Source organism: Macaca mulatta, chromosome 19 (assembly GCF_049350105.2).
Source record: "Macaca mulatta isolate MMU2019108-1 chromosome 19, T2T-MMU8v2.0, whole genome shotgun sequence".
Classification (NCBI taxonomy): domain Eukaryota; kingdom Metazoa; phylum Chordata; class Mammalia; order Primates; family Cercopithecidae; genus Macaca; species Macaca mulatta.
In genome coordinates this window covers 52,512,608-52,530,759 of record NC_133424.1, presented here as the reverse complement: position 1 = coordinate 52,530,759, position 18,152 = coordinate 52,512,608, and the positions used below count along the sequence as shown (strand labels likewise).

The window sequence follows — 18,152 nt, the reverse complement described above, 5'->3', positions numbered from 1 at the left end:
GCCAAGGCGGGAGGATCAGTTGAGCCCAGGAGTTTCAGACCAGCCTGGGCAATGTAGCGATGATGCCTTGTCTTTACAAAAAAAAAAAATTTTTTTTTTTAATAATCAGCTGGGTGTGGTGGCAGGTGCCTGTAGTCCTGGCTACTTGGGAGGTTCCTGGGCTCAATCAGGAAGATTGCTTGAGCCCAGGGGTTCAAGGCTGCAGTGAGCCGTGATTGTGCCACAGCACTCCAGCCTGGACAACAGGGAGACCATCTCTCAAAAAAAAAAAAAAAAAGTCCTCTTCCCCTTTTCCAGCTCAGGTCTCAGGGGGCAAGCACCCTGGGGATGCCCACCACAGCCCGTCACCCTGACCAGTCAGTCCCCTGTTGGTCTCAAGCACTCCCAACCCCTTCCATCCTCTCACACACATGAACAGACTCTGGTTTGCTGCAAGAGTGTCTGGTGTTTAATCTCACGTTGCTGCCGCCCGATGAGCGGTGGCCAGGAAGGGGAGGGGTTCCAGTCCAGCTCGCTCCCGTTTCTAGATGCTCCTGCCGCCGCTGCAGCCTCATCCGCCAAGATTCTCCACTCTCTGCCCACAGATTTGCTGGGCTGCCGGCCTCAGGGTTCACAGTGAGGGCTGTAGGGGCAACTAGGGCGGGTCTCGGGAGGCAAGGTAGGCGGCCAGGGTCACCAGGGCAGCCGCATACGTGCACACGCCCAGCCCGACGGCGAGGACCCCCAGCAGGAAGGCACGGCGGGAGGCGGCCCCTGCCCCCTGGATGTCCCCCTTGGCCCAAGCCTTGTTGGTCTGTAGAGGCAGTGGGCAGCAGTGACCCAGGCATCCCCTCAGTCCCAGACCCTTCCCCTGGTCTCCCCACCCAACATACCCATTCATTCATTCATGCATGTATTCCAAAAGCAGATACGTAGCACCTACTATAGGTCAGGCACTGGGGATGCTGAGTGATTAATAAAAACATTAAAATGGTATATGCCACTGTTCTAACTCATTTGATTCTCACATTGGCCTAGAGGTAGCAATTATTCCCACTTTACAGATGAGGAAAGTGAGGCACAGGGAAGTTAAGTGACTTGCCCAAAATCTTGCAGAGATCTGGGCACCGTGGCTCACGCCCGTAATCCCAGCACTTTGGGAGGCCAAGGTGGGAGGATCACTTGAGGTCAGGAGTTCAAGACCAGCATGGCCAACGTGGTGAAACCCCGTCTCTACTAAAAATTCAAAAATTAGCCGGGCATGGTGGCGCGTGTCTGTAATCCCAGCTATTCAGGAGGCTGAGGCAAGAGAATCACTTGAACCCAGGAGGCGGAGGTTGCAGTGAGCCGAGATGGCACCACTGCACTCCAGCCTGGGCAACAAAGTGAGACTCAAAATATATATATATTGCAGAGAGTGGCAGACTCAGGATTTGAGTTCAGGTTCTTAACTAACACTCTGGGCTGCCCTCCACCTTCCCGCCTCAGGTATATGGCTCTTTGTTTGTGTGGGGCATTTTTCTCTTTTATGCCCAGTCCCCTCCAAGTCCCACACACAGACTGACCTTCTGGGCTAGACAGAAGGCAGCGATGCCCACAGGCCAGAAACAACACAGCATGGAGAAGACAGCCAAGCCGAGGTGGTCGTGGGGTAGAAATGGTGAAAGACGGCTGCCGCCATCCCAGTCCGAGTCACTGTCACTGGATGACATGTCCTATGGGCAGGAAAGTGCCCAGGTGGGCATCTCCAGCCACCTTTCCTGCCCCATTGCTCTGCTCTCCATAGCCCTCAAAGGCCAATACCTGCCCCCAGGGCTTCCCCAGAGATACAAAGAGAAAAAAATGTTCAGAGATGGGCTTTTGGTGTTTGAGATAGGGTTTCGCTCTGTCACCCAAGCTGGAGTACAATGGCACAGTCTCAGCTCACTGCCTCCCAGGTCCAAATGATTCTCCTGCCTCAGCTTCCCGAGTAACTGGGATTACAGGCACGCGCCATCATACCTGGCTAATTTTGTATTTTTAGTAGAGACAGTGTTTCACCAAGTTGGCCAGGATGGTCTTGAACTCCTGACCTCAGGTGATGCACCCGTCTCGGCCTCCCAGAGTGCTGGGATTACAGGCATGAGCCACCACACCTGGCCAGAGATGGACTTTTGACATTTGTTTCCTGGAGCCCTCTAAAGGGAAGCTTCAGAGAAGCTTCAGGTCTCCAGAGAAGAGCCCCAACCACACCCAGAGTTTTCAGTTCATTTTCAAGGGGTTCACGGATCCAATCATGGATGCTACAATTGTTTATAATGTCTGAGTGAAAAGCCCCTGAATGACCGGGCGCAGTGGCTCATGCCTGTAATCCCAGCACTTTGGGAGACCAAGGTGCGTGGATCACCTGAGGTCGGGAGTTGGAGACCAGCCTGGCCAACATGGTGAAACCTCGTCTCTACTAAAAATAAAAAAATTAGCTGGGCATGGTGGGGTGCCCCTGTAATCCCAGCTACTCAGGAGGCTGAGGCAGGAGAATCACTTGAACCCAGGAGGTGGAGGTTGCAGTGAGCTGAGATGGAGCCACAGCACTCCAGCATGGGCGACAGAGCAAGACTCTGTGTCAAAAAGAAAAGCCCCTGAATGGGGACAAACGCCACTGAAACAAGGAAACTGCAAAAAGATGGAGATTATTGGCCAGGCACAGTGGCTCACACCGGTCATCCCAACACTTAGGGAGGCCAAGGCAGGAGGATCATTTGAAGCCAGAAGTTTGAGACCAGCCTGGGCAATATAGCAGACCCCATCTCTACAAAAAAATTTAAAAATTAGCTAGGCATGGGCCGGGTACAGTGGCTCACGCTTGTAATCCCAGCACTTTGTGAGGCCAAGGATGGCAGATCGTGAGGTCAGGAGATGGAGACCATCCTGGCTAACACAGTGAAACCCCACCTCTACTAAAAATACAAAAACAAAATTAGCTGGGTGTGGTGGCACGCACCTGTAGTCCCAGCTACTCGGGAGGCTGAAGCAGAAGAATGGCATGAACCTGGCAGGCAGAGCTTGCAGTGAGCCGAGATTGCGCTACTGCACTCCAGCCTGGGCAACAGAGTGAGACTCCATCTCAAAAAACATAAAAAAAATGAGCTAGGCATGGTGTCTTGTGCCTATAGTCTCAGCTACTTGGGAAGCTGAGGCAGGAGGATGGCTTGAGCCCAGAAGTTTGAGACTCCAGTGAGCTATGATCACATGTCTGCCCTCCAGCCTGAGCAATGGAGCAAGACCCTGTCTCTAATAAATAAATAAAAGATTGAGATTATAAAATGCTCCAATGGCCTAAATGATTAGGGCAAACCTGCCAGCTGGAAACTAATGTACAGTCTAGATTTTTAAACCTTTTTTTTTTTTTTGAGACGGGAGTCTCGCTCTTGCCCAGGCTGGAGTGCAGTGGCTCGATCTCCGCTCACTGCAACCTCCACCTCCCAGGTTCAAGTGATTCTCCTGCCTCAGCCTCCTGAGTAGCTGGGATTACAGGTGTGCACCACCACACCTGGCTAATTTTTGTATTTTTTTATTTAGTAGAGACTGGGTTTCACCGTGTTGGCCAGGCTGGTCTTGAACTCCTGACCTCGTGATCCGCCCGCCTCAGCCTCTCAAAGTGCTGGGATTACAGGCGTGAGCCACCGAGTCCAGCCTAATTTTTGTATTTTTAGTAGAGATGGGCTTTCACTACATTGGTCAGGCTGGTCTTGAACTCCTGACCTCAAGCAGTTCATTTGTCTTGGCCTCCCAAAGTGTTGGGATTACAGGCATGAGCCACAGCGCCTGGTCCCACATGCTTTTATTACCATGTGACTTTGATATCCCTCCCATCAAGGGATGAGTTCTGTGTCCCGTCCCCTTGAATTTGAGCAGACTCATGACTCACTTGTAATTAATAGAATGTGGTGGAAGTCATGTTACGTGACTTCCAAAGCGAAATCAGAAAAGGTGAGGCAGCTTCTGCTTTGCTGCAACATTCATGCTGCAGGCTGGAGGTACATAAGCAGCCTGACTGCCCTGAAGCTGTTATGCTGTAAGGAATCCCAAAGCAGCTTATATGGAGGGACCACATATGGAAGCTCTTAAGACTCGGCTGGGCACAGTGGCTCACGCCTGTAATCCAGCACTTTGGGAGGCTGAGGTGGATGGATCACCTGAGGTTAGGAGTTTGAGACCAACCTGAGCAATACAGTGAAACCCTGTCTCTACTAAAAATACAAAATTAGCTGGGCATGGTGACACAAGCCTGTAATCCCAGCTACTCGGGAGGCTGAGGCAGGGGAATTCGCTTGAACCCAGGAGGCGGAGGTTGCAGTGAGCTGAGATTGCACCATTGCACTCCAACCTGGGCAACAAGGGCAAAACTCCATCTCAAAAAAAAAGGAAGCCCTAAGACACCATGAAGAAAGAGAAAAGTATCCAGCCAGCTCCTGACTGTTCTAGTTCCACCCACCAGCTGAATGCAACCTCATGAAAGACCCAGAGGCAGAACCATGCAACTGAGTCCCAAATTCCTGACCAACAGAAACCATAAGAGTTCATCGTGATTGTTGCCTGCCTGCCTGCCTTGCTTCTCTTCCTTCTCTCCTTTCTTCCTTCCCTTCTTTCCTTCTTTCTTTCTTTCCTTCCTTTCTTTCTTTCTCCTTCCTTCCTTCCCTTCTTTCCTTCTTTCCTTCCTTCCTTTCCTTCTTTCTTTCCTTCTTTCCTTTCCTTCTTTCCTTCCTTCCTTTCCTTCTTTCTTTCCTTCCTTTCCTTCTTTCCTTTCCTTCTTTCCTTCATTCCTTCTTCCTTCCTTCTTTCTCTCTTTCTCTCTTTTCTTTCCTTCCTCCCTCCCTCCCTTTCTCTTTCTCTCTCTCTCTCCCTCTCTCTCTTTCTTTCTTTCTGTCTGTCTCGCTCTGTTGCCCAGGCTGGAGTAAGGTGGTATGGTCATAGCTCATTGCAGCCTCTACCTCCTGGGCTCAAGTGATCCTCCCACCTCAGCCTCCCGAGTAGCTGAGACTACAGGAACGCGCCCCCACACCTGGTTAATTTTTTTTTTTTAAACGGGGTCTTGCTAATTTTCAGAGGACAAAATGAAAAATTAAATAAAAATAAAGATGGAGTCTCGCTATGTTGCCCAGGCTAGTCTAGAACTCCTGGGCCCAAGCAGTCCTGCCTCGCCTTCCCAAAGTGCTGGGATTACCAGTGTGAACCATTGTGCCTGGCCTGGAATGAGAAATTATAAAAAGTGACATTAACTTTAAAAAAAAAAAAAAAAAAAAGGGAAGGCTGGGCATGGTGGCTTACACCTGTAATCCCAGCACTTTGGGAGGCCACGGCAGGCAGATTGCTTGAGCTCAGGAGTTTGAGACCAGCCTGGGCAACATGGCAAAACCTCTTCTCTACAAAAAATACCAAAAAATTAGCCAGGCATGGTGGCACATGCCTGTGGTCCCAGCTACTCAGGAGGCTGAGGTGGGAGGATTACTTGAGCCCAGGAGGTCAAGGTGGCAGTAAACTATGATCGCTCCACTGCACTCCAGCCTGGGCAGCAGAGCGAGACCTTCTCTCACACACACACACACACACACACACACACACACAGAAAAAAAGAGAGCAGAGTGGACAAAAGCCAGAGGTGCATGCACTCTGAAGACACCAAGCAGCAGAGTCAGAGATCAGAGGGAAGACAAAGCCAAAGGCCAGGCAACAAAGATGAGAGACAAATCTGGAGAGAAAAAGGTAAAGAAACCAGGAGAGACATAAAACAAGAAGAACCATAACTGGAAATCTCAGAAGCCCAGGCACAGCTGGGAAGTGAGACTCCAGGCCTAAGGCAGATCGGCACAGCTGTCAGCCTGCCAGATGCTGGCCGTAGTGGGGCTCACTCCAGCCCCTTCCCATGCCTTCCACTAAGGTCTGCTGTTCCTACCTCAACATCGGGGGGCCTTGGTTCCCCCAGGCCAGCGCTCACAGAGGGAAGAGGCGGTGACAGGAACTGCAGACCCCTCAGGGACTCGGCAAAGGCTATCTCTCTTAAGGCGGACCCCAGCTCATGCCTGCCAGGCTTCTGGGCAGGGGTCTCACATTCTGTGCTCTCCAGCAGAGGCTGTTGAAGCTCACGAAGACTAGGACTGTCCATGGCTTTGGGAAAACTCCAAGAGGGGTTTCCTAGGGGTAGGGGGAAGAAAAAGACAAGTTGTAAAAGTCTCACTTCACTCAACTTCTGACCCCTTGCTTTAGAGAGACCCAGGCAGAGACCAGTGAGTGCAGTGGTCCTCAGACCCATTTTACAGATAGGGAAACTGAGGCCCAGAGAGAAAAAAAGATTGGCCTCATGTTACAAAGAGAACTTAGGACATTCAATTTTGGGCATTTCTCTCTCTTTTTTTTTTTTTTTTTTGAGACAAAGTCTCGATCTGTTGCCCAGGCAGATCCACCACTGCAGATCCACTAGAGTGCAGTGGTGCGATCTCAGCTCACTGCAGCCTCTGCCTCACGGGTTCAAGCCATTCTCCTGCCTCAGCCTCCCAGGTAGCTAGGATTACAGGCACCCACCACCATGCCCGCCTAATTTTTTTAAAATTATTATTATTTTTAGTAGAGACAGGGTTTCACTGTGTTAGCCAGGCTGGTCTCGAACTCCTGACCTTAGGGGATCCACCAGCCTCGGCCTCCCAAAGTGCTGGGATTACAGGCATAAGCCACTGCACCCAACCAAATTCTGGGCATTTCTCTCAGGCAAAAGCCACATACCCATCACACTTACCCAATAAGTTGCACCTGTTGAACCATGCCTTACACACTTACCTGCCCCACGAACACCCCCAACACCCATCCCAGGTTCATACCCTGTGACCACCTATCCAGGTCCATGCACCCCTCCCAGTCACGCACACACCCATACCCTGCCCCCAGTGCTGCCTGGAACTTCACTCTAGTCTACATTCCCCCTCCTCTGTCCCCTAGACCTGCCCCCCGAAGTCCCCTGCCACACAGCCCCATCTAGGCAAGCCCAGCCTCCACCTCCACACATTCATCTCCCAAAGGACTCCTTGCATATTTTCCCCAAACGTCAGCATCCCTTTCAGGCCCCCAACCTCCTTACACATTTATCCCAATTGACTCCATGCACAACCCTACTCCCCACTGCATCACAAACCACAGACACCTGTGCACACACACGCACCCTGGCCCTTTCCCCTATTCTCATGACCTCTTGCATGCCTGCCTCACTCATCAGGCCCAGGCATCCCTGCCCTACTCCACCCACACACCCATGACTCCACACAACTCCCACACACGCACCAGCTCTCCAGAATCCTTGGCACACCTGGCCCCACAAACACCCTCAACCCCAGCACACATACACGTACACACGCAACACAACCAGAAAGAATATTCTTCTTGTCCTACGATCCCCCTGGGAGGTCCCCAAGCCTCCTGCCCGCTCATTCCAAACCTTGACTGAGCCGATTTCCTCGCCAAAGCTTTGCCCTCTCATCCCCAACGCCAGGACCCAGGGGAGGGACTGTGACCCCCACCCACCTACGCCCCTCGCTCACCGCTCACGATAAGAGGCCGGGGGCCTCCTGAACCCCCGCAATGTCACCCGCCCAGACCCTGCCACCGAGGGTCCGAGGGGCGCGGGGACCTGGCGCTTTGCTCTTCGCGGGTCTCGGCGCCCCGGTCCCGCTGCGTGCGGGGGCGGGGACGGGGCGGGGCGACGGCCTCCCAGGCTCTGTCCCTCCGCAGCGTCCGGCGAGGGGGACCTGAAAGCCGACTTCAGCGTCCAGGAGCGGGTTCCTACGACTCCCGGGGGTCTGGGAGCAGGCGGGAATCCTCGGAGAACGGTAGCCCCTTCCTCGTGAGTCCAGGCCCAAGCTCTGCCGGAGCAGAGGGCACCCCTGATTCTCCAGGGCCTTCCCGGCTTGGCCCCGCCTCCCTTCCCCTTTGCGCAATAATAGCCAATAATAATAACAGCAACAAGGACAGTGCGCCCTGTTCTAAGTGCTTTGCAAATAAACTTACATACACATGTATTCCTCAGCAAAACCCTAAGAGGCATAATTGTTTATTGTCCGTTTCACGCGGGAGTAAACTGCAAGCCGAGGTTAGGTAAATTGCCTAAGGGCATATCATTGGTTCATTGAGAGCAGACTGTACCCAAGCCCTGTGTGAAACGCTTTACATTCATCATCGCATTCATTCCTCCTCTCAGTAGCTCCGCGTTTTGTTGTTGTTGTTGTTGTTGTCGCTGCTATTTTAGTTTGGGGTTTTTGTTTGTTTGTTTTGTTTTGTTTTTGAGACGGAGTCTTGCTCTGTCGCCCATGCTGGAGTGCAGTGGCATGATCTCGGCTCACCGCAACCTCCGCTTCCTGGGTTAAAGCGATTCTCCTGCCTCAGCCTCCCGAGTAGCTGGGAGTACAGGGGCAAGCCACCACGCCCAGCTAATTTTTGTATTTTTAGTAGAGATGAGATTTCCCCATGTTGGCCAGATTGGTCTCGAACTCCTGACCTCAGGTGATCCGCCCGCCTCAGCCTCCCAACGTGCTGGGATTACAGGCATGAGCCGCTGCGCCCGGCCAGGTTTCTTTTATTTTTTAAAAGACGGGGTCCTGCTCTGTTGCCCAGGAATGCAGTGGCACGATCATTGCTCGCTGTAGCCTCAGCCTCCCAAAGCGGTGGGATTACAGGTGTGAGTCACCGCGCCTGGCCTATTTTGTTTTGGTGTGTCTTTTTGCCGGGGGGGCGGGTGCTGAGGGGGTGTTGGCTTGTTTTTCGTCCCTGTTTTGCAGATAAAGAAACAGGCTCACGGGCCAGGCCGGTGGCTCATGCCTGTAATCCCAGCACTCTGGGAGGCCAAGGCGGGCGGATCATGAGGTCAGAAGACCCAGACCATCCTGGCTAACACGATGAAACCCTGTGTCTACTAAAAATATAAAAAATTAGCGGGGCGTGGTGGCGGGCGCCTGTAGTCCCAGCTACTCTGGAGGCTGAGGCAGGAGAATGACATGAACCCAGGAGACGGAGCTAGAAGTGAGCCGAGATCGCGCCACTGCACTCCAGCCTGGGAGACAGTGAGACTCCATCTCAAAAAAAAGAGAAAAAGACTCACCTGTATGCTCACTTGGCCACAGTAAACAGCTGGTACCAAGCCCAGCAGACTGTAACCCAGGGCTGTGTTCCTGTGGCCCTTGCTAAGCCAATGGGCGAGGAGGAAGCAGAGACAGGTGGGGTGGGAGTTTCTAGGGAAAGAAGGCTGAGGAGTGGGGTCCAGTAGGGGGTGATGCTTCGATTGTCAAGTGGTACAGTGATGTTCATGAGTCAACATTTGGACCCACATAGACCTGGTTTCCTTTCCAGGCTCTTTTTGTTGTTGTTGTTTTGAGACAGAGTTTCGCTCTTGTTGCCCAGGCTGGAGTGCAACGGCGTGATCTGTGCTCACCTCAACCTCCGTCTCCCAGGTTCAAGCGATTCTCCTGCGTCAGCCTTCCGAGTAGTTAGGATTACAGGCATGTGCCACCACGCCTGGCTAATTTTGTATTTTTAGTAGAGACAGGATTTCTCCATGTTGGTCAGGCTGGTCTCGAACTCCCGACCTCATGTAACCCACCAGCCTCAGCCTCCCAAAGTGCTGGGATTGCAGGCGTGAACCATCGCTCCCGGCCCCTTTCCAGGCTCTTTTTTTTTTTTTTTTTTTTTTTTGAGACGGAGTCTGGCTCTGTTGCCCAGGCTGGAGTGCAGTGGCCGGATCTCAGCTCACTGCAAGCCCCGCCTCCCGGGTTCACGCCATTCTCCTGCCTCAGCCTCCCGAGTAGCTGGGACTACAGGCGCCCGCCACCTCGCCCGGCTAGTTTTTTGTATTTTTTTAGTAGAGACGGGGTTTCACCGTGTTAGCCAGGATGGTCTCGATCTCCTGACCTCGTGATCCGCCCGTCTCAGCCTCCCAAAGTGCTGGGATTACAGGCTTGAGCCACCGCACCCGGCCTTCCAGGCTCTTTAAGGCACTGAGCGTGTGGCCTCTAGACAGTGCCTTTACCTCTCTGACCCCCGATTTCTTCACCTGCAAAATGGGGATAATGCTCCTTGCCTCTTATGTGAGACTCTATGTACTTAGAGTTGCTGTAACAACAAATGTCCAACATTGGGAGCCTCTCTGAACCTATTTTGGTTCAGGTGCTGCCTAGGAAATAGAAAAATAAAAAATGAACGAATATCCAACATTTATCCAAAGCCGGGCAAAGAAAGCACTCTGAACACATTTGATGGTGTTTATTAATATTATTATTTACATCCATCTCCATCGGACTGATTACAAGACTCTCCCTGTCTTGCAAGCTTCCACCTTCTTCATGGAGCCTTGTATAGGCCTCCCTTCCCAGAAGCCCTCCGTCTCACCAGACTGGAGGATTCCCTGGCCTTTGTGGGGCCGGAGTTCCCTCGCTCCAGGGCTCCAGGGCTCGGTGCCAAGAGTCCAGATGCTGGCGCTGGCACTGGCCCCACTCCCGGGGAGAACAGATGGTGTCTGCAAGTGCACTTGGCTCAGCCAGTTTCTGGCAGACGACAGAAGCAGGGAGGGTAGACAAGAGCGTGAGGGGGCAGGATTGTTTCACCCAGGAGGGATGCCCTGTTACTGTCTATCTTAACCTTGCTCTCATTCTTTTCATATTTCTATGAAGTATACTATAGGCCGGGTGTGGTGGCCCACGCCTGTAATCCCAGCCCTTTGGGAGGCCGAGGAGGGAAGACTGCTTGAGCCTAGGAGTTCGAAACCAGCCTGGGCAACATAGCAAAACCCCAGTCACCGAGGCTGGAGTGCAGTGGCATGATCTCAGGTCACTGCAACCTCTGCCTCCTGGGTTCAAGCCATTCTCCCACCTCAGCCTCCCAAGTAGCTGGGATTATAGGCACTCGCCACCATGCCCGGCTAATTTTTGTACTTCTAGTAGAAATGGGGTTTCACCATGTTGCCCAGGCTGCTCTTGAACTCCTGACCTCAAGTGATCTGCCCGCCTTGGCCTCCCAAAGTGCTGGGATTGTAGGCATGAGCCAGCTCGCCTGACCAAAAACGATTTAAAAAAAAAAAAAGAAAGAAACATACCGGCCAGGCATGGTGGCTCATGCCTATAATCCCAGCACTTTGGGAGGCCGAAGTGGGCGGATCATAAGGTCAGGAGTTCAAGACCACCCTGACCAACATGGTGAAACCCTCTTTCCGCTAAAAATACAAAAATTAGCCAGGCGTGGTGGTGCGCACCTGTAATCCCAGCCACTCGGGAGGCTGAGGCGGGAGAATCACTTGAACCCGGGAGGCGGAGGTTGCAGTGAGCCAAGATCATGCCACTGCACTCCAGCCTAAGGACAGAGCAAGACTCTGTCTCAAAAAAAAAAAAAGAAAAGAAAAGAAAAGAAAAGAAACATACCACATATTTTTCTTGTTTGTAGTTTGAATCCTGCCACATCAGTGTCGACACAACAAGGGCTGAGATTTGATCTTGTTTTTTTCACTACTGTGCCTCAGGGCCTAAAACAGTACCTGGCAGAAAGTGGGCCTTTATTACATATGTATGGGATGGGGGCATGAATTACCACCAGCCTCCAGCCTCAGTTTTTCACCAAATCATTGAGCTTTGGGTCCTCTTATCCCTCTAGGCCATCCTGGAGATTAATTCACTTCCAGTTAGAGCTCTCTGGCTGCTGTTAGCCTCGTACAGTCTAAGAGGCTACACCTCTTAGTGTTTGCCGTGGGTCTGGAATATTAAACATGAGATTCCAGCTGGGCACAGTGGCTCAAGCCTGTAATCCCAGCACTTTGGGAGGCCAAGGTGGGAGGATTACTTGAGCCCAAAAGTTCAAGACCAGCCAGTGCAACAAAGTGAGATTTTGTCTCTACAAAAAATAAAATCAGCTGGGTGTGGTGATGCATGCCTGTGGTCCAAGCTACTCGGGAAACTGAGATAGGAGGATTGGTTGAGCCCAGGAGGTAGAGGCTGCAGTGAGCCATGATTGTGCCACTGCACTCCAGCCTGGGCAACAAAGTGAAACCCAGTCTCAAAACTAAAAAGACAAACAAAAAATCACGAGATTCCAGCAAGGATTGTCAACAGAGACTGAAACTATTAATTTGATTTGATAAAGAACAGGATATTTATTTAGTCTCAAAGTATCTTCCCCTAGATTACTTATTATAACAAAAAAAAGTATTCATGGAGAAAATTGGCAAACATCACGTTAACCAGATGATACAAGTTAATATCACCATTAACAGGACAAATTGACCTTAGTTGCCTCTGACGTGAAGCAAAGAGGGAGACACATATCATTTCTTTGGTTTTCCTGCCAAAATGCATAACTTAAATCTAATAATAAGAAACATGAGACAAAGCCAAAATGAGGGACACTCTACAAAGGAGGTGGCCTATAACCTTCAAAACATCAATGTTATGAAAAAACAAAGTAATAATAATAATAACAATAAAATAAAGTGCTTGTCAGGTACAGTGGCTCGTGCCTGTAATCCCAGCACTTTGAGAGGCCGAAGCAGGAGGATTGCCTGAGCCCAGGATTTCCAGACAAGCCTGGGCAACAAAGTAAGATCGATCCCCATCTCTCCAAAACTTTTTTTTTTTTTTGAAAGGAAGTCTCACTCTGTCGCCCAGACTGGAGTGCAGTGGCACGATGTCAGCTCACTACAAATTCTCCCAGGTTCAAGTGATTCTCCTCCCTCAGCCTCCGAGTAGCTGGGATTACAGGCACACACAACCACGCCCGACTAATATTTATATTTTTAGTAGAGACAGGTTTTCACCATGTTGCCCAGGCTGGTCTCGAACTCCTAGCCTCAAGTGATCCCCTCCTCCGACCCCTACTGCCTCAGCCTCCCAAAGTGCTGTGATTATAGGTGGGAGCCACTGAGCCCGCCCCGTCTCTCCAAAACTTAAAAAAAAAAATTAGTCGAGCATGGTGGCACACACCTGTAGTCCTAGCTACTTGGGAGGCTGAGGTGGGAGGATCACTTGAGTCCAGGAGTGGCTATGATGGCCACTCCACTACAGTCTGAGTGACAGAGCAGGACTCCAAGTCAAAAAAAGGGGGGCCAGGAAGGAAAAAAATCCTGTTGTATGCTATGACCTGGATGACCCTTGAGGACACTATACTAAGTGAAATAATCCTGTCATAAGACAAATACCGTAGGATTCCACTTACATGACGTACTTAGAGTAGTCACATTCAGAGAGATAGAGAATAGGATAGTGGCCGGGTGCGGTGGCTCACACGTGTAATCTCAGCACTTTGGGAGGCCGAGGCGAGCCGATCACAAGGGCAAGAGATCGAGATCATTCTGGCCAACAGGGTGAAACCCCGTCTCTACTAAAAATACAAAAATTAGCTGGGCTTGCTGGTGCACGCCTGTAGTCCCAGCTACTTGGGAGGCTGAGGCAGGAGAATTGCTGAAACCCGGGAGGTGGAGATTGCAGTGAGCCAAGATTGTGCCACTGCACTCCAGCCTGGAGACAGAGCAAGAATCCATCTCAAAAAATGAAAGAAAAAAGAAGAGAGAAAAAAAGAAAGAAAGAAAGAAAGAAAGAAGGAAGGAAGGAAGGAAGAAAGGAAGGAAGGAAGGAAGGAAGGAAGGAAGGAAGGAAGGAAGGAAGGAAGGAGAAGGATGGAAGGAAGGAAGGAAGGAAGGAAGAAAAAGAAAGAAAGAAAATAGGATAGTGGGCTAGGCGTGGTGGTTCACACCTGTAATCCCAGTACTTTGGGAAGCCAACCAAGGTGGGCAGATCACCTGAGGTCAGGAGTTCGAAATCAGCCTGGCCAACATGGCAAAACTCTGTCTCTACTAAAAATACAAAAGTCAGCCGGGCATGGTGGTGCATGCCTGTAATCCCAGCTACTCAGGAGGCTGAGGCACAAGAATTGTTTGAACCCGGGAGGCAGAGGTTGTGGTGAGCTGAGATCTCACCACAACACTCTAGCCTGGGTGACACAGCGAGACCCTGTCTTAAAAAAGCAATAAAAAACAGGCTGGGCACGTTGGCTCATGCCTGTAATCCAGCACTTTGGGAGGCCAAGGCAGGCCGATCACCTGAGGTCAGGAGTTCGAGTACAGCCTGGCCAACATGGTGAAACCCTATCTCTACTAAAAATACAAAAATTAGCCAGGGGTGGTGACACATGCCTGTAATCTCAGCTACTTACGAGGCTGAGGCAGGAGAATCGCTTGAAGCCAGGAGGCAGAGGTTACAGTGAACAGAGATCACGTCGCTACACTACAGCCTGGGCAACAGAATGAGACTTCGTCTCAAAAAAATAAATACGCAGCCGGGCACAGTGGCTCACGCTTGTAATCCCAGCACTTTGGGAGGCCGAGGCGGGTAGATCACAAGGTCAGGAGTTCGAGACCAGCCTGGCCAATATGGTGAAACCCCATCTCTACTAAAAATATAAAAATTAGCTGGATGAGGTGGCATGCGCCTGTAGTCCCAGCTCTCAGGAGGCTGAAGCAGAATTGTTTGAACCCGGAAGGCAGAGGTTGCAGTGAGCTGAGATGGAGCCACTGCACTCCAGCCTGGGCAATAGAGCAAGACTCCGTCTCAAAATAAATAAATAAATTAATTAATTAATTAATTAAAAATAAATAAATAAATAGGCAGGGTACGGTGGCTCACACCTATAATCCCAGCACTTAGGGAGGCTGAAGCAGGCGGATCACCTGAGGTCAAGAGTTCGAGACCAGCCTGACCAACATGGAGAAACCCCGTCTCTACTAAAAATACAAAATTAGCCGGGCGTGGAGGAACATGCCTGTAATACCAGTTACTTGGGAAGCTGAGGCAGGAGAATTGCTTGAACCTGGGAGGCAGAGGTTGCGGTGAGCCGAGATCACGCCATTGCACTCCAGCATGGGCAAGAAGAGCGAAACTCCGTCTCAAAAAATAAATAAATAAAGTGAAATAAATAAACTGAAAGAAAATAGGATGGTGATTACCACGAACTGGGGAAGAGGGGGGAATAGGGGAGTTGTTTTGTTTCAAAAATGTGTTTAGTTTGCAAAAATTTTAGTTTTGCAAGATGAAAATGGTTGTGGAAATTGGTTGCACAACAATTTAAATGTACTTAACACTATTGAACAATACAGTTTTAAACAGTTAAGATGGTAAATGTATATTTTACTACAATTAAAAGGCTTATTTTTTTATTTTTTTATTTTTTGAGACAGAGTCTCACTCTGTCACCCAGGCTGGAGTGCAATGATGCAGTCTCAGCTCACTGCAACCTCCACCTCCTGGGTTCAAGTGATTCTCGTGCCTCAGCCTCCCAAGTAGCTGGGACTACAGGCGCTCACCACCATGCTCAGCTGATTTTTTTTTGGTATTTTTAATAGAGACGGGATTTCACCATGTTGGCTAGGCTTCTCTCGAACTCCTGACCTCAAGTGATCCGCCTGCCTCGGCCTCCCAAAGTGCTGGGAATACAGGCGTGAGCCACTGCGCCCAGCCTGTTGGTTTTTTTTTTTTTTTTAGAGGTGCCCTCTCACTTTGTTGCCCAGGCTGGAGTGCAGGGTGCCATCATAACTCACCACAGCCTGGACTTCCTGCACTCAAGTCATCCTCCCGCTTCAGCCTCCAAACTAGCCGAGATGGCCAGGCGCAGCCATACATGGTGAAACCCCATCTCTACTAAAAATACAAAAATTAGCTGGGCGTGGCAGCAGACACCTTCAATCCCAGTTATTTGGGAGGCCGAGGCAGGAGAATCACTTGAACCCAGGAGGCAGAGGTTGTGGTGAGGAGAGATGGCACCATTGCACTCCAGCCTGGGCAACAAGAGTGAAACTCTGTCTCAAAACAACAACAACAACAATAAAAAACAAAGTAGCTGGGACTGCCAGCTGTATGCCATACTTGGCTTAAAAGCATTTTGTTGGCCGGGAGCGGTGGCTCAAGCCTGTAATCCCAGCACTTTGGGAGGCCGAGACGGGCGGATCACGAGTTCAGGAGATCGAGACCATCCTGGCTAACACGGTGAAACCCCGTCTCTACTAAAATACAAAAAAAATTAGCCGGGCGAGGTGGCGGGCGCCTGTACTCCCAGCTACTCGGGAGGCTGAGGCAGGAGAATGGCGTGAACCCGGGAGGCGGGGCTTGCAGTGAGCTGAGATCCGGCCACTGCACTCCAGCCTGGGCAACAGAGCTAGACTCCATCTCAAAAAAAAAAAAAAAAAGCATTTTGTTTTTGCGACAGGGTCTCACAGTTAGTTGCCCAGGCTGAAGTGCAGTGGCACAATCACAGCTCACTGTAGCCTCCAACTCTCAGCCTAAGCGATCCTCCCACCTCCCCCACCAGAGTAGCTGGGGCTACAGGGGCATGCCACCACACCCAGCTAATTTTTTGTAGTGACGGGGTTTCATCACGTTGTCCAGGCTGCTCTCAAACTCCTGGATTCAAGCAATCTGCCCGCCGTGGCCTCACAAAGTGCTGGGATTATAGGTGTGAGCCACTGTGCCCAGCCCCATATTCTATTGGTTAAAGGCAAATTACGAAAACTAGCCACACTGAAGTGAAGGAGAATTGGGCTCCACCTACTAAAAGGGGGCTGCCCAAGAATCTGTGGATATATATATACACACACATATATATACATATAAATACACACACATATACACATACACACACACACATACATATATATATATATATATTTTTGAGACGGAGTCTCGCTTTGTCGCCCAGGCTGGAGTGCAGTGGCGTGATCTCCGCTCTCTGCAAGCTCCGCCTCCTGGGTTCACACCATTCTCCTGCCTCAGCCTCCTGAATAGCTGGGACTACAGGTGCCTGCCACCATGCCCAGCTAATTTTTTGTATTTTTAGTAGAGACGGGGTTTCACCGTGTTAGCGAGGATGGTCTCGATCTCCTGATCTCGTGATCCGCCCGTCTCAGCCTCCCAAAGTGCTGGGATTACAGGCGTGAGCCACCGCGCCCGGCCTCTGTAGATATATTTTAAAACAGCTTCAGGCCGGGCATGGTGACTCACGCCTGTAATCCCAGCACTTTGGGAGGCTGAGGCAGAAGAATTGCTTGAGCCCAGGAGGCAGAGGCTGCTGTGAGCCAAGATCCCACCACTGCACTCTGTCCTGACCCACAGAACGAGACTCTTTCTCAAAAAAACCCAAAAAACAACAAAAAAAAAGGTGACAGGTTTTCACTCTGTCACCCAGGCTAAAGTACCTTGGCATGATCACAGCTCACTGCAGCCTCAAACTCCTGGGCTCAAATGATCCTCCTGCGTCAGCCTCCTAGGTAGATGGGACTACAGGCATGTGTCACCACACCCTGCTATTTATTTATTTATTTTTCTAATTTTAAATGTTTTTGTAGAAATGGAGTCTCAATATGTTGCCCAGTCTGGTCCAGAACTCCTGGCCTCAAGTGATCCTATTGCTTTGGCCTCTCAATGTTTTGGGATTACAGACAGGCATGAACCACCAGGCCTGGCCAACTTCCGACAATGTGGTTAGATAATTCAAACTTAAAGCTGCTGGAACTTTAAATTATTCCGAGCCTTGAGAGGAATGTTGCTCTGTAGCCTGAGTCACGTAGCATGCAGTTACAACTTCTGCTTTTTCCTGTAAATGATTAAGAATGACCAAGCAGTGCCAGAGATAAGATCGCCTCAGAACATTACTCCTAGGCCGGGCGTTGTGGCCTCACATCTGTAACCCCAGCACTTTGGGAAGCAGAGGTGGGAGGATCACCTGAGCCCAGGAGTTTGAGACAAGCCTAGGCAACATGGTGAGACCACGTCTCTACAGAAAAATTTATTAAGAAATTAGCTGGTCATGGTGGCACATGCCTGTAGTCCCAGCTACTGGGGAGGCTTAGGTGGGAGGCTTGAGCCTGGGAGTTCGAGGCTGCAGTGAGCTGTGATTGTGCCACTGCACTCCAGCCTGGGTAACAGAGCAAGATCTTATCTCAAGAAAAAAGAAAGAAGAAAGAAAGAGTACTCCTCCTCACAGAATGTTAACGCAATCTTCCCTGCAGCATAGCAAGATGTACTAATGAAATCGCTGTAACATATGTACTGGCCTTGTAGCCTGGAATAAACTCTATAGTTAATCATATTTTCTTTCCTTTTCTTGTTTTTTTTCTTTTCTTTCTTATTTAT

At 50.5% G+C, this 18,152-nt stretch overlaps 2 protein-coding genes across 11 annotated transcripts in view; one reads left to right on the top strand and one right to left on the bottom strand.

Annotated features, from left to right (window-relative positions):
• EXOSC5 (exosome component 5) overlaps positions 1 to 17,974 on the top strand; it is a 31,176-nt gene extending 13,202 nt beyond the window's left edge. Inside the window, exons 5-6 of one of the 3 annotated variants that reach the window (XR_013410724.1) lie at positions 9,660 to 9,826; positions 13,336 to 17,974. The gene's annotated coding sequence lies outside the window, so the exon portion shown is untranslated. Of the gene's footprint in view, positions 1 to 2,491; positions 2,589 to 9,659 lie in introns of those variants that run through there. The other 2 variants (XR_013410722.1, XR_013410723.1) reach the window with 2 other exon arrangements.
• TMEM91 (transmembrane protein 91) lies at positions 426 to 8,174 on the bottom strand. Of its 8 annotated transcripts, none has more exons than XM_015124017.3 (5): positions 7,545 to 7,701; positions 5,912 to 6,150; positions 1,545 to 1,694; positions 873 to 944; positions 426 to 645 (listed from the first exon to the last, which is right to left on the bottom strand). In XM_015124017.3, the coding sequence occupies exons 2-4, from the start codon at positions 6,119 to 6,121 to the stop codon at positions 885 to 887; spliced, it is 420 nt and encodes a 139-aa protein (XP_014979503.1). In that variant the 5' UTR covers positions 6,122 to 6,150; positions 7,545 to 7,701; the 3' UTR covers positions 426 to 645; positions 873 to 884.
• Positions 17,975 to 18,152: the final 178 nt, after the last annotated feature.

Coding starts and splice junctions, on each gene's coding strand:
- TMEM91 (XM_015124016.3), bottom strand. CDS start 6,121: ATGGACAGTCCTAGTCTTCGTGAGCTTCAACAGCCTCTGCTGGAGAGC. Junction 1,695..5,911: donor CAAGGCCCCCCGATGTTGAG/GTAGGAACAGCA, acceptor TCCTGCCCATAG/GACATGTCATCCAGTGACAG. Junction 945..1,544: donor CCTTCTGTCTAGCCCAGAAG/GTCAGTCTGTGT, acceptor TTAATCACTCAG/CATCCCCAGTGCCTGACCTA.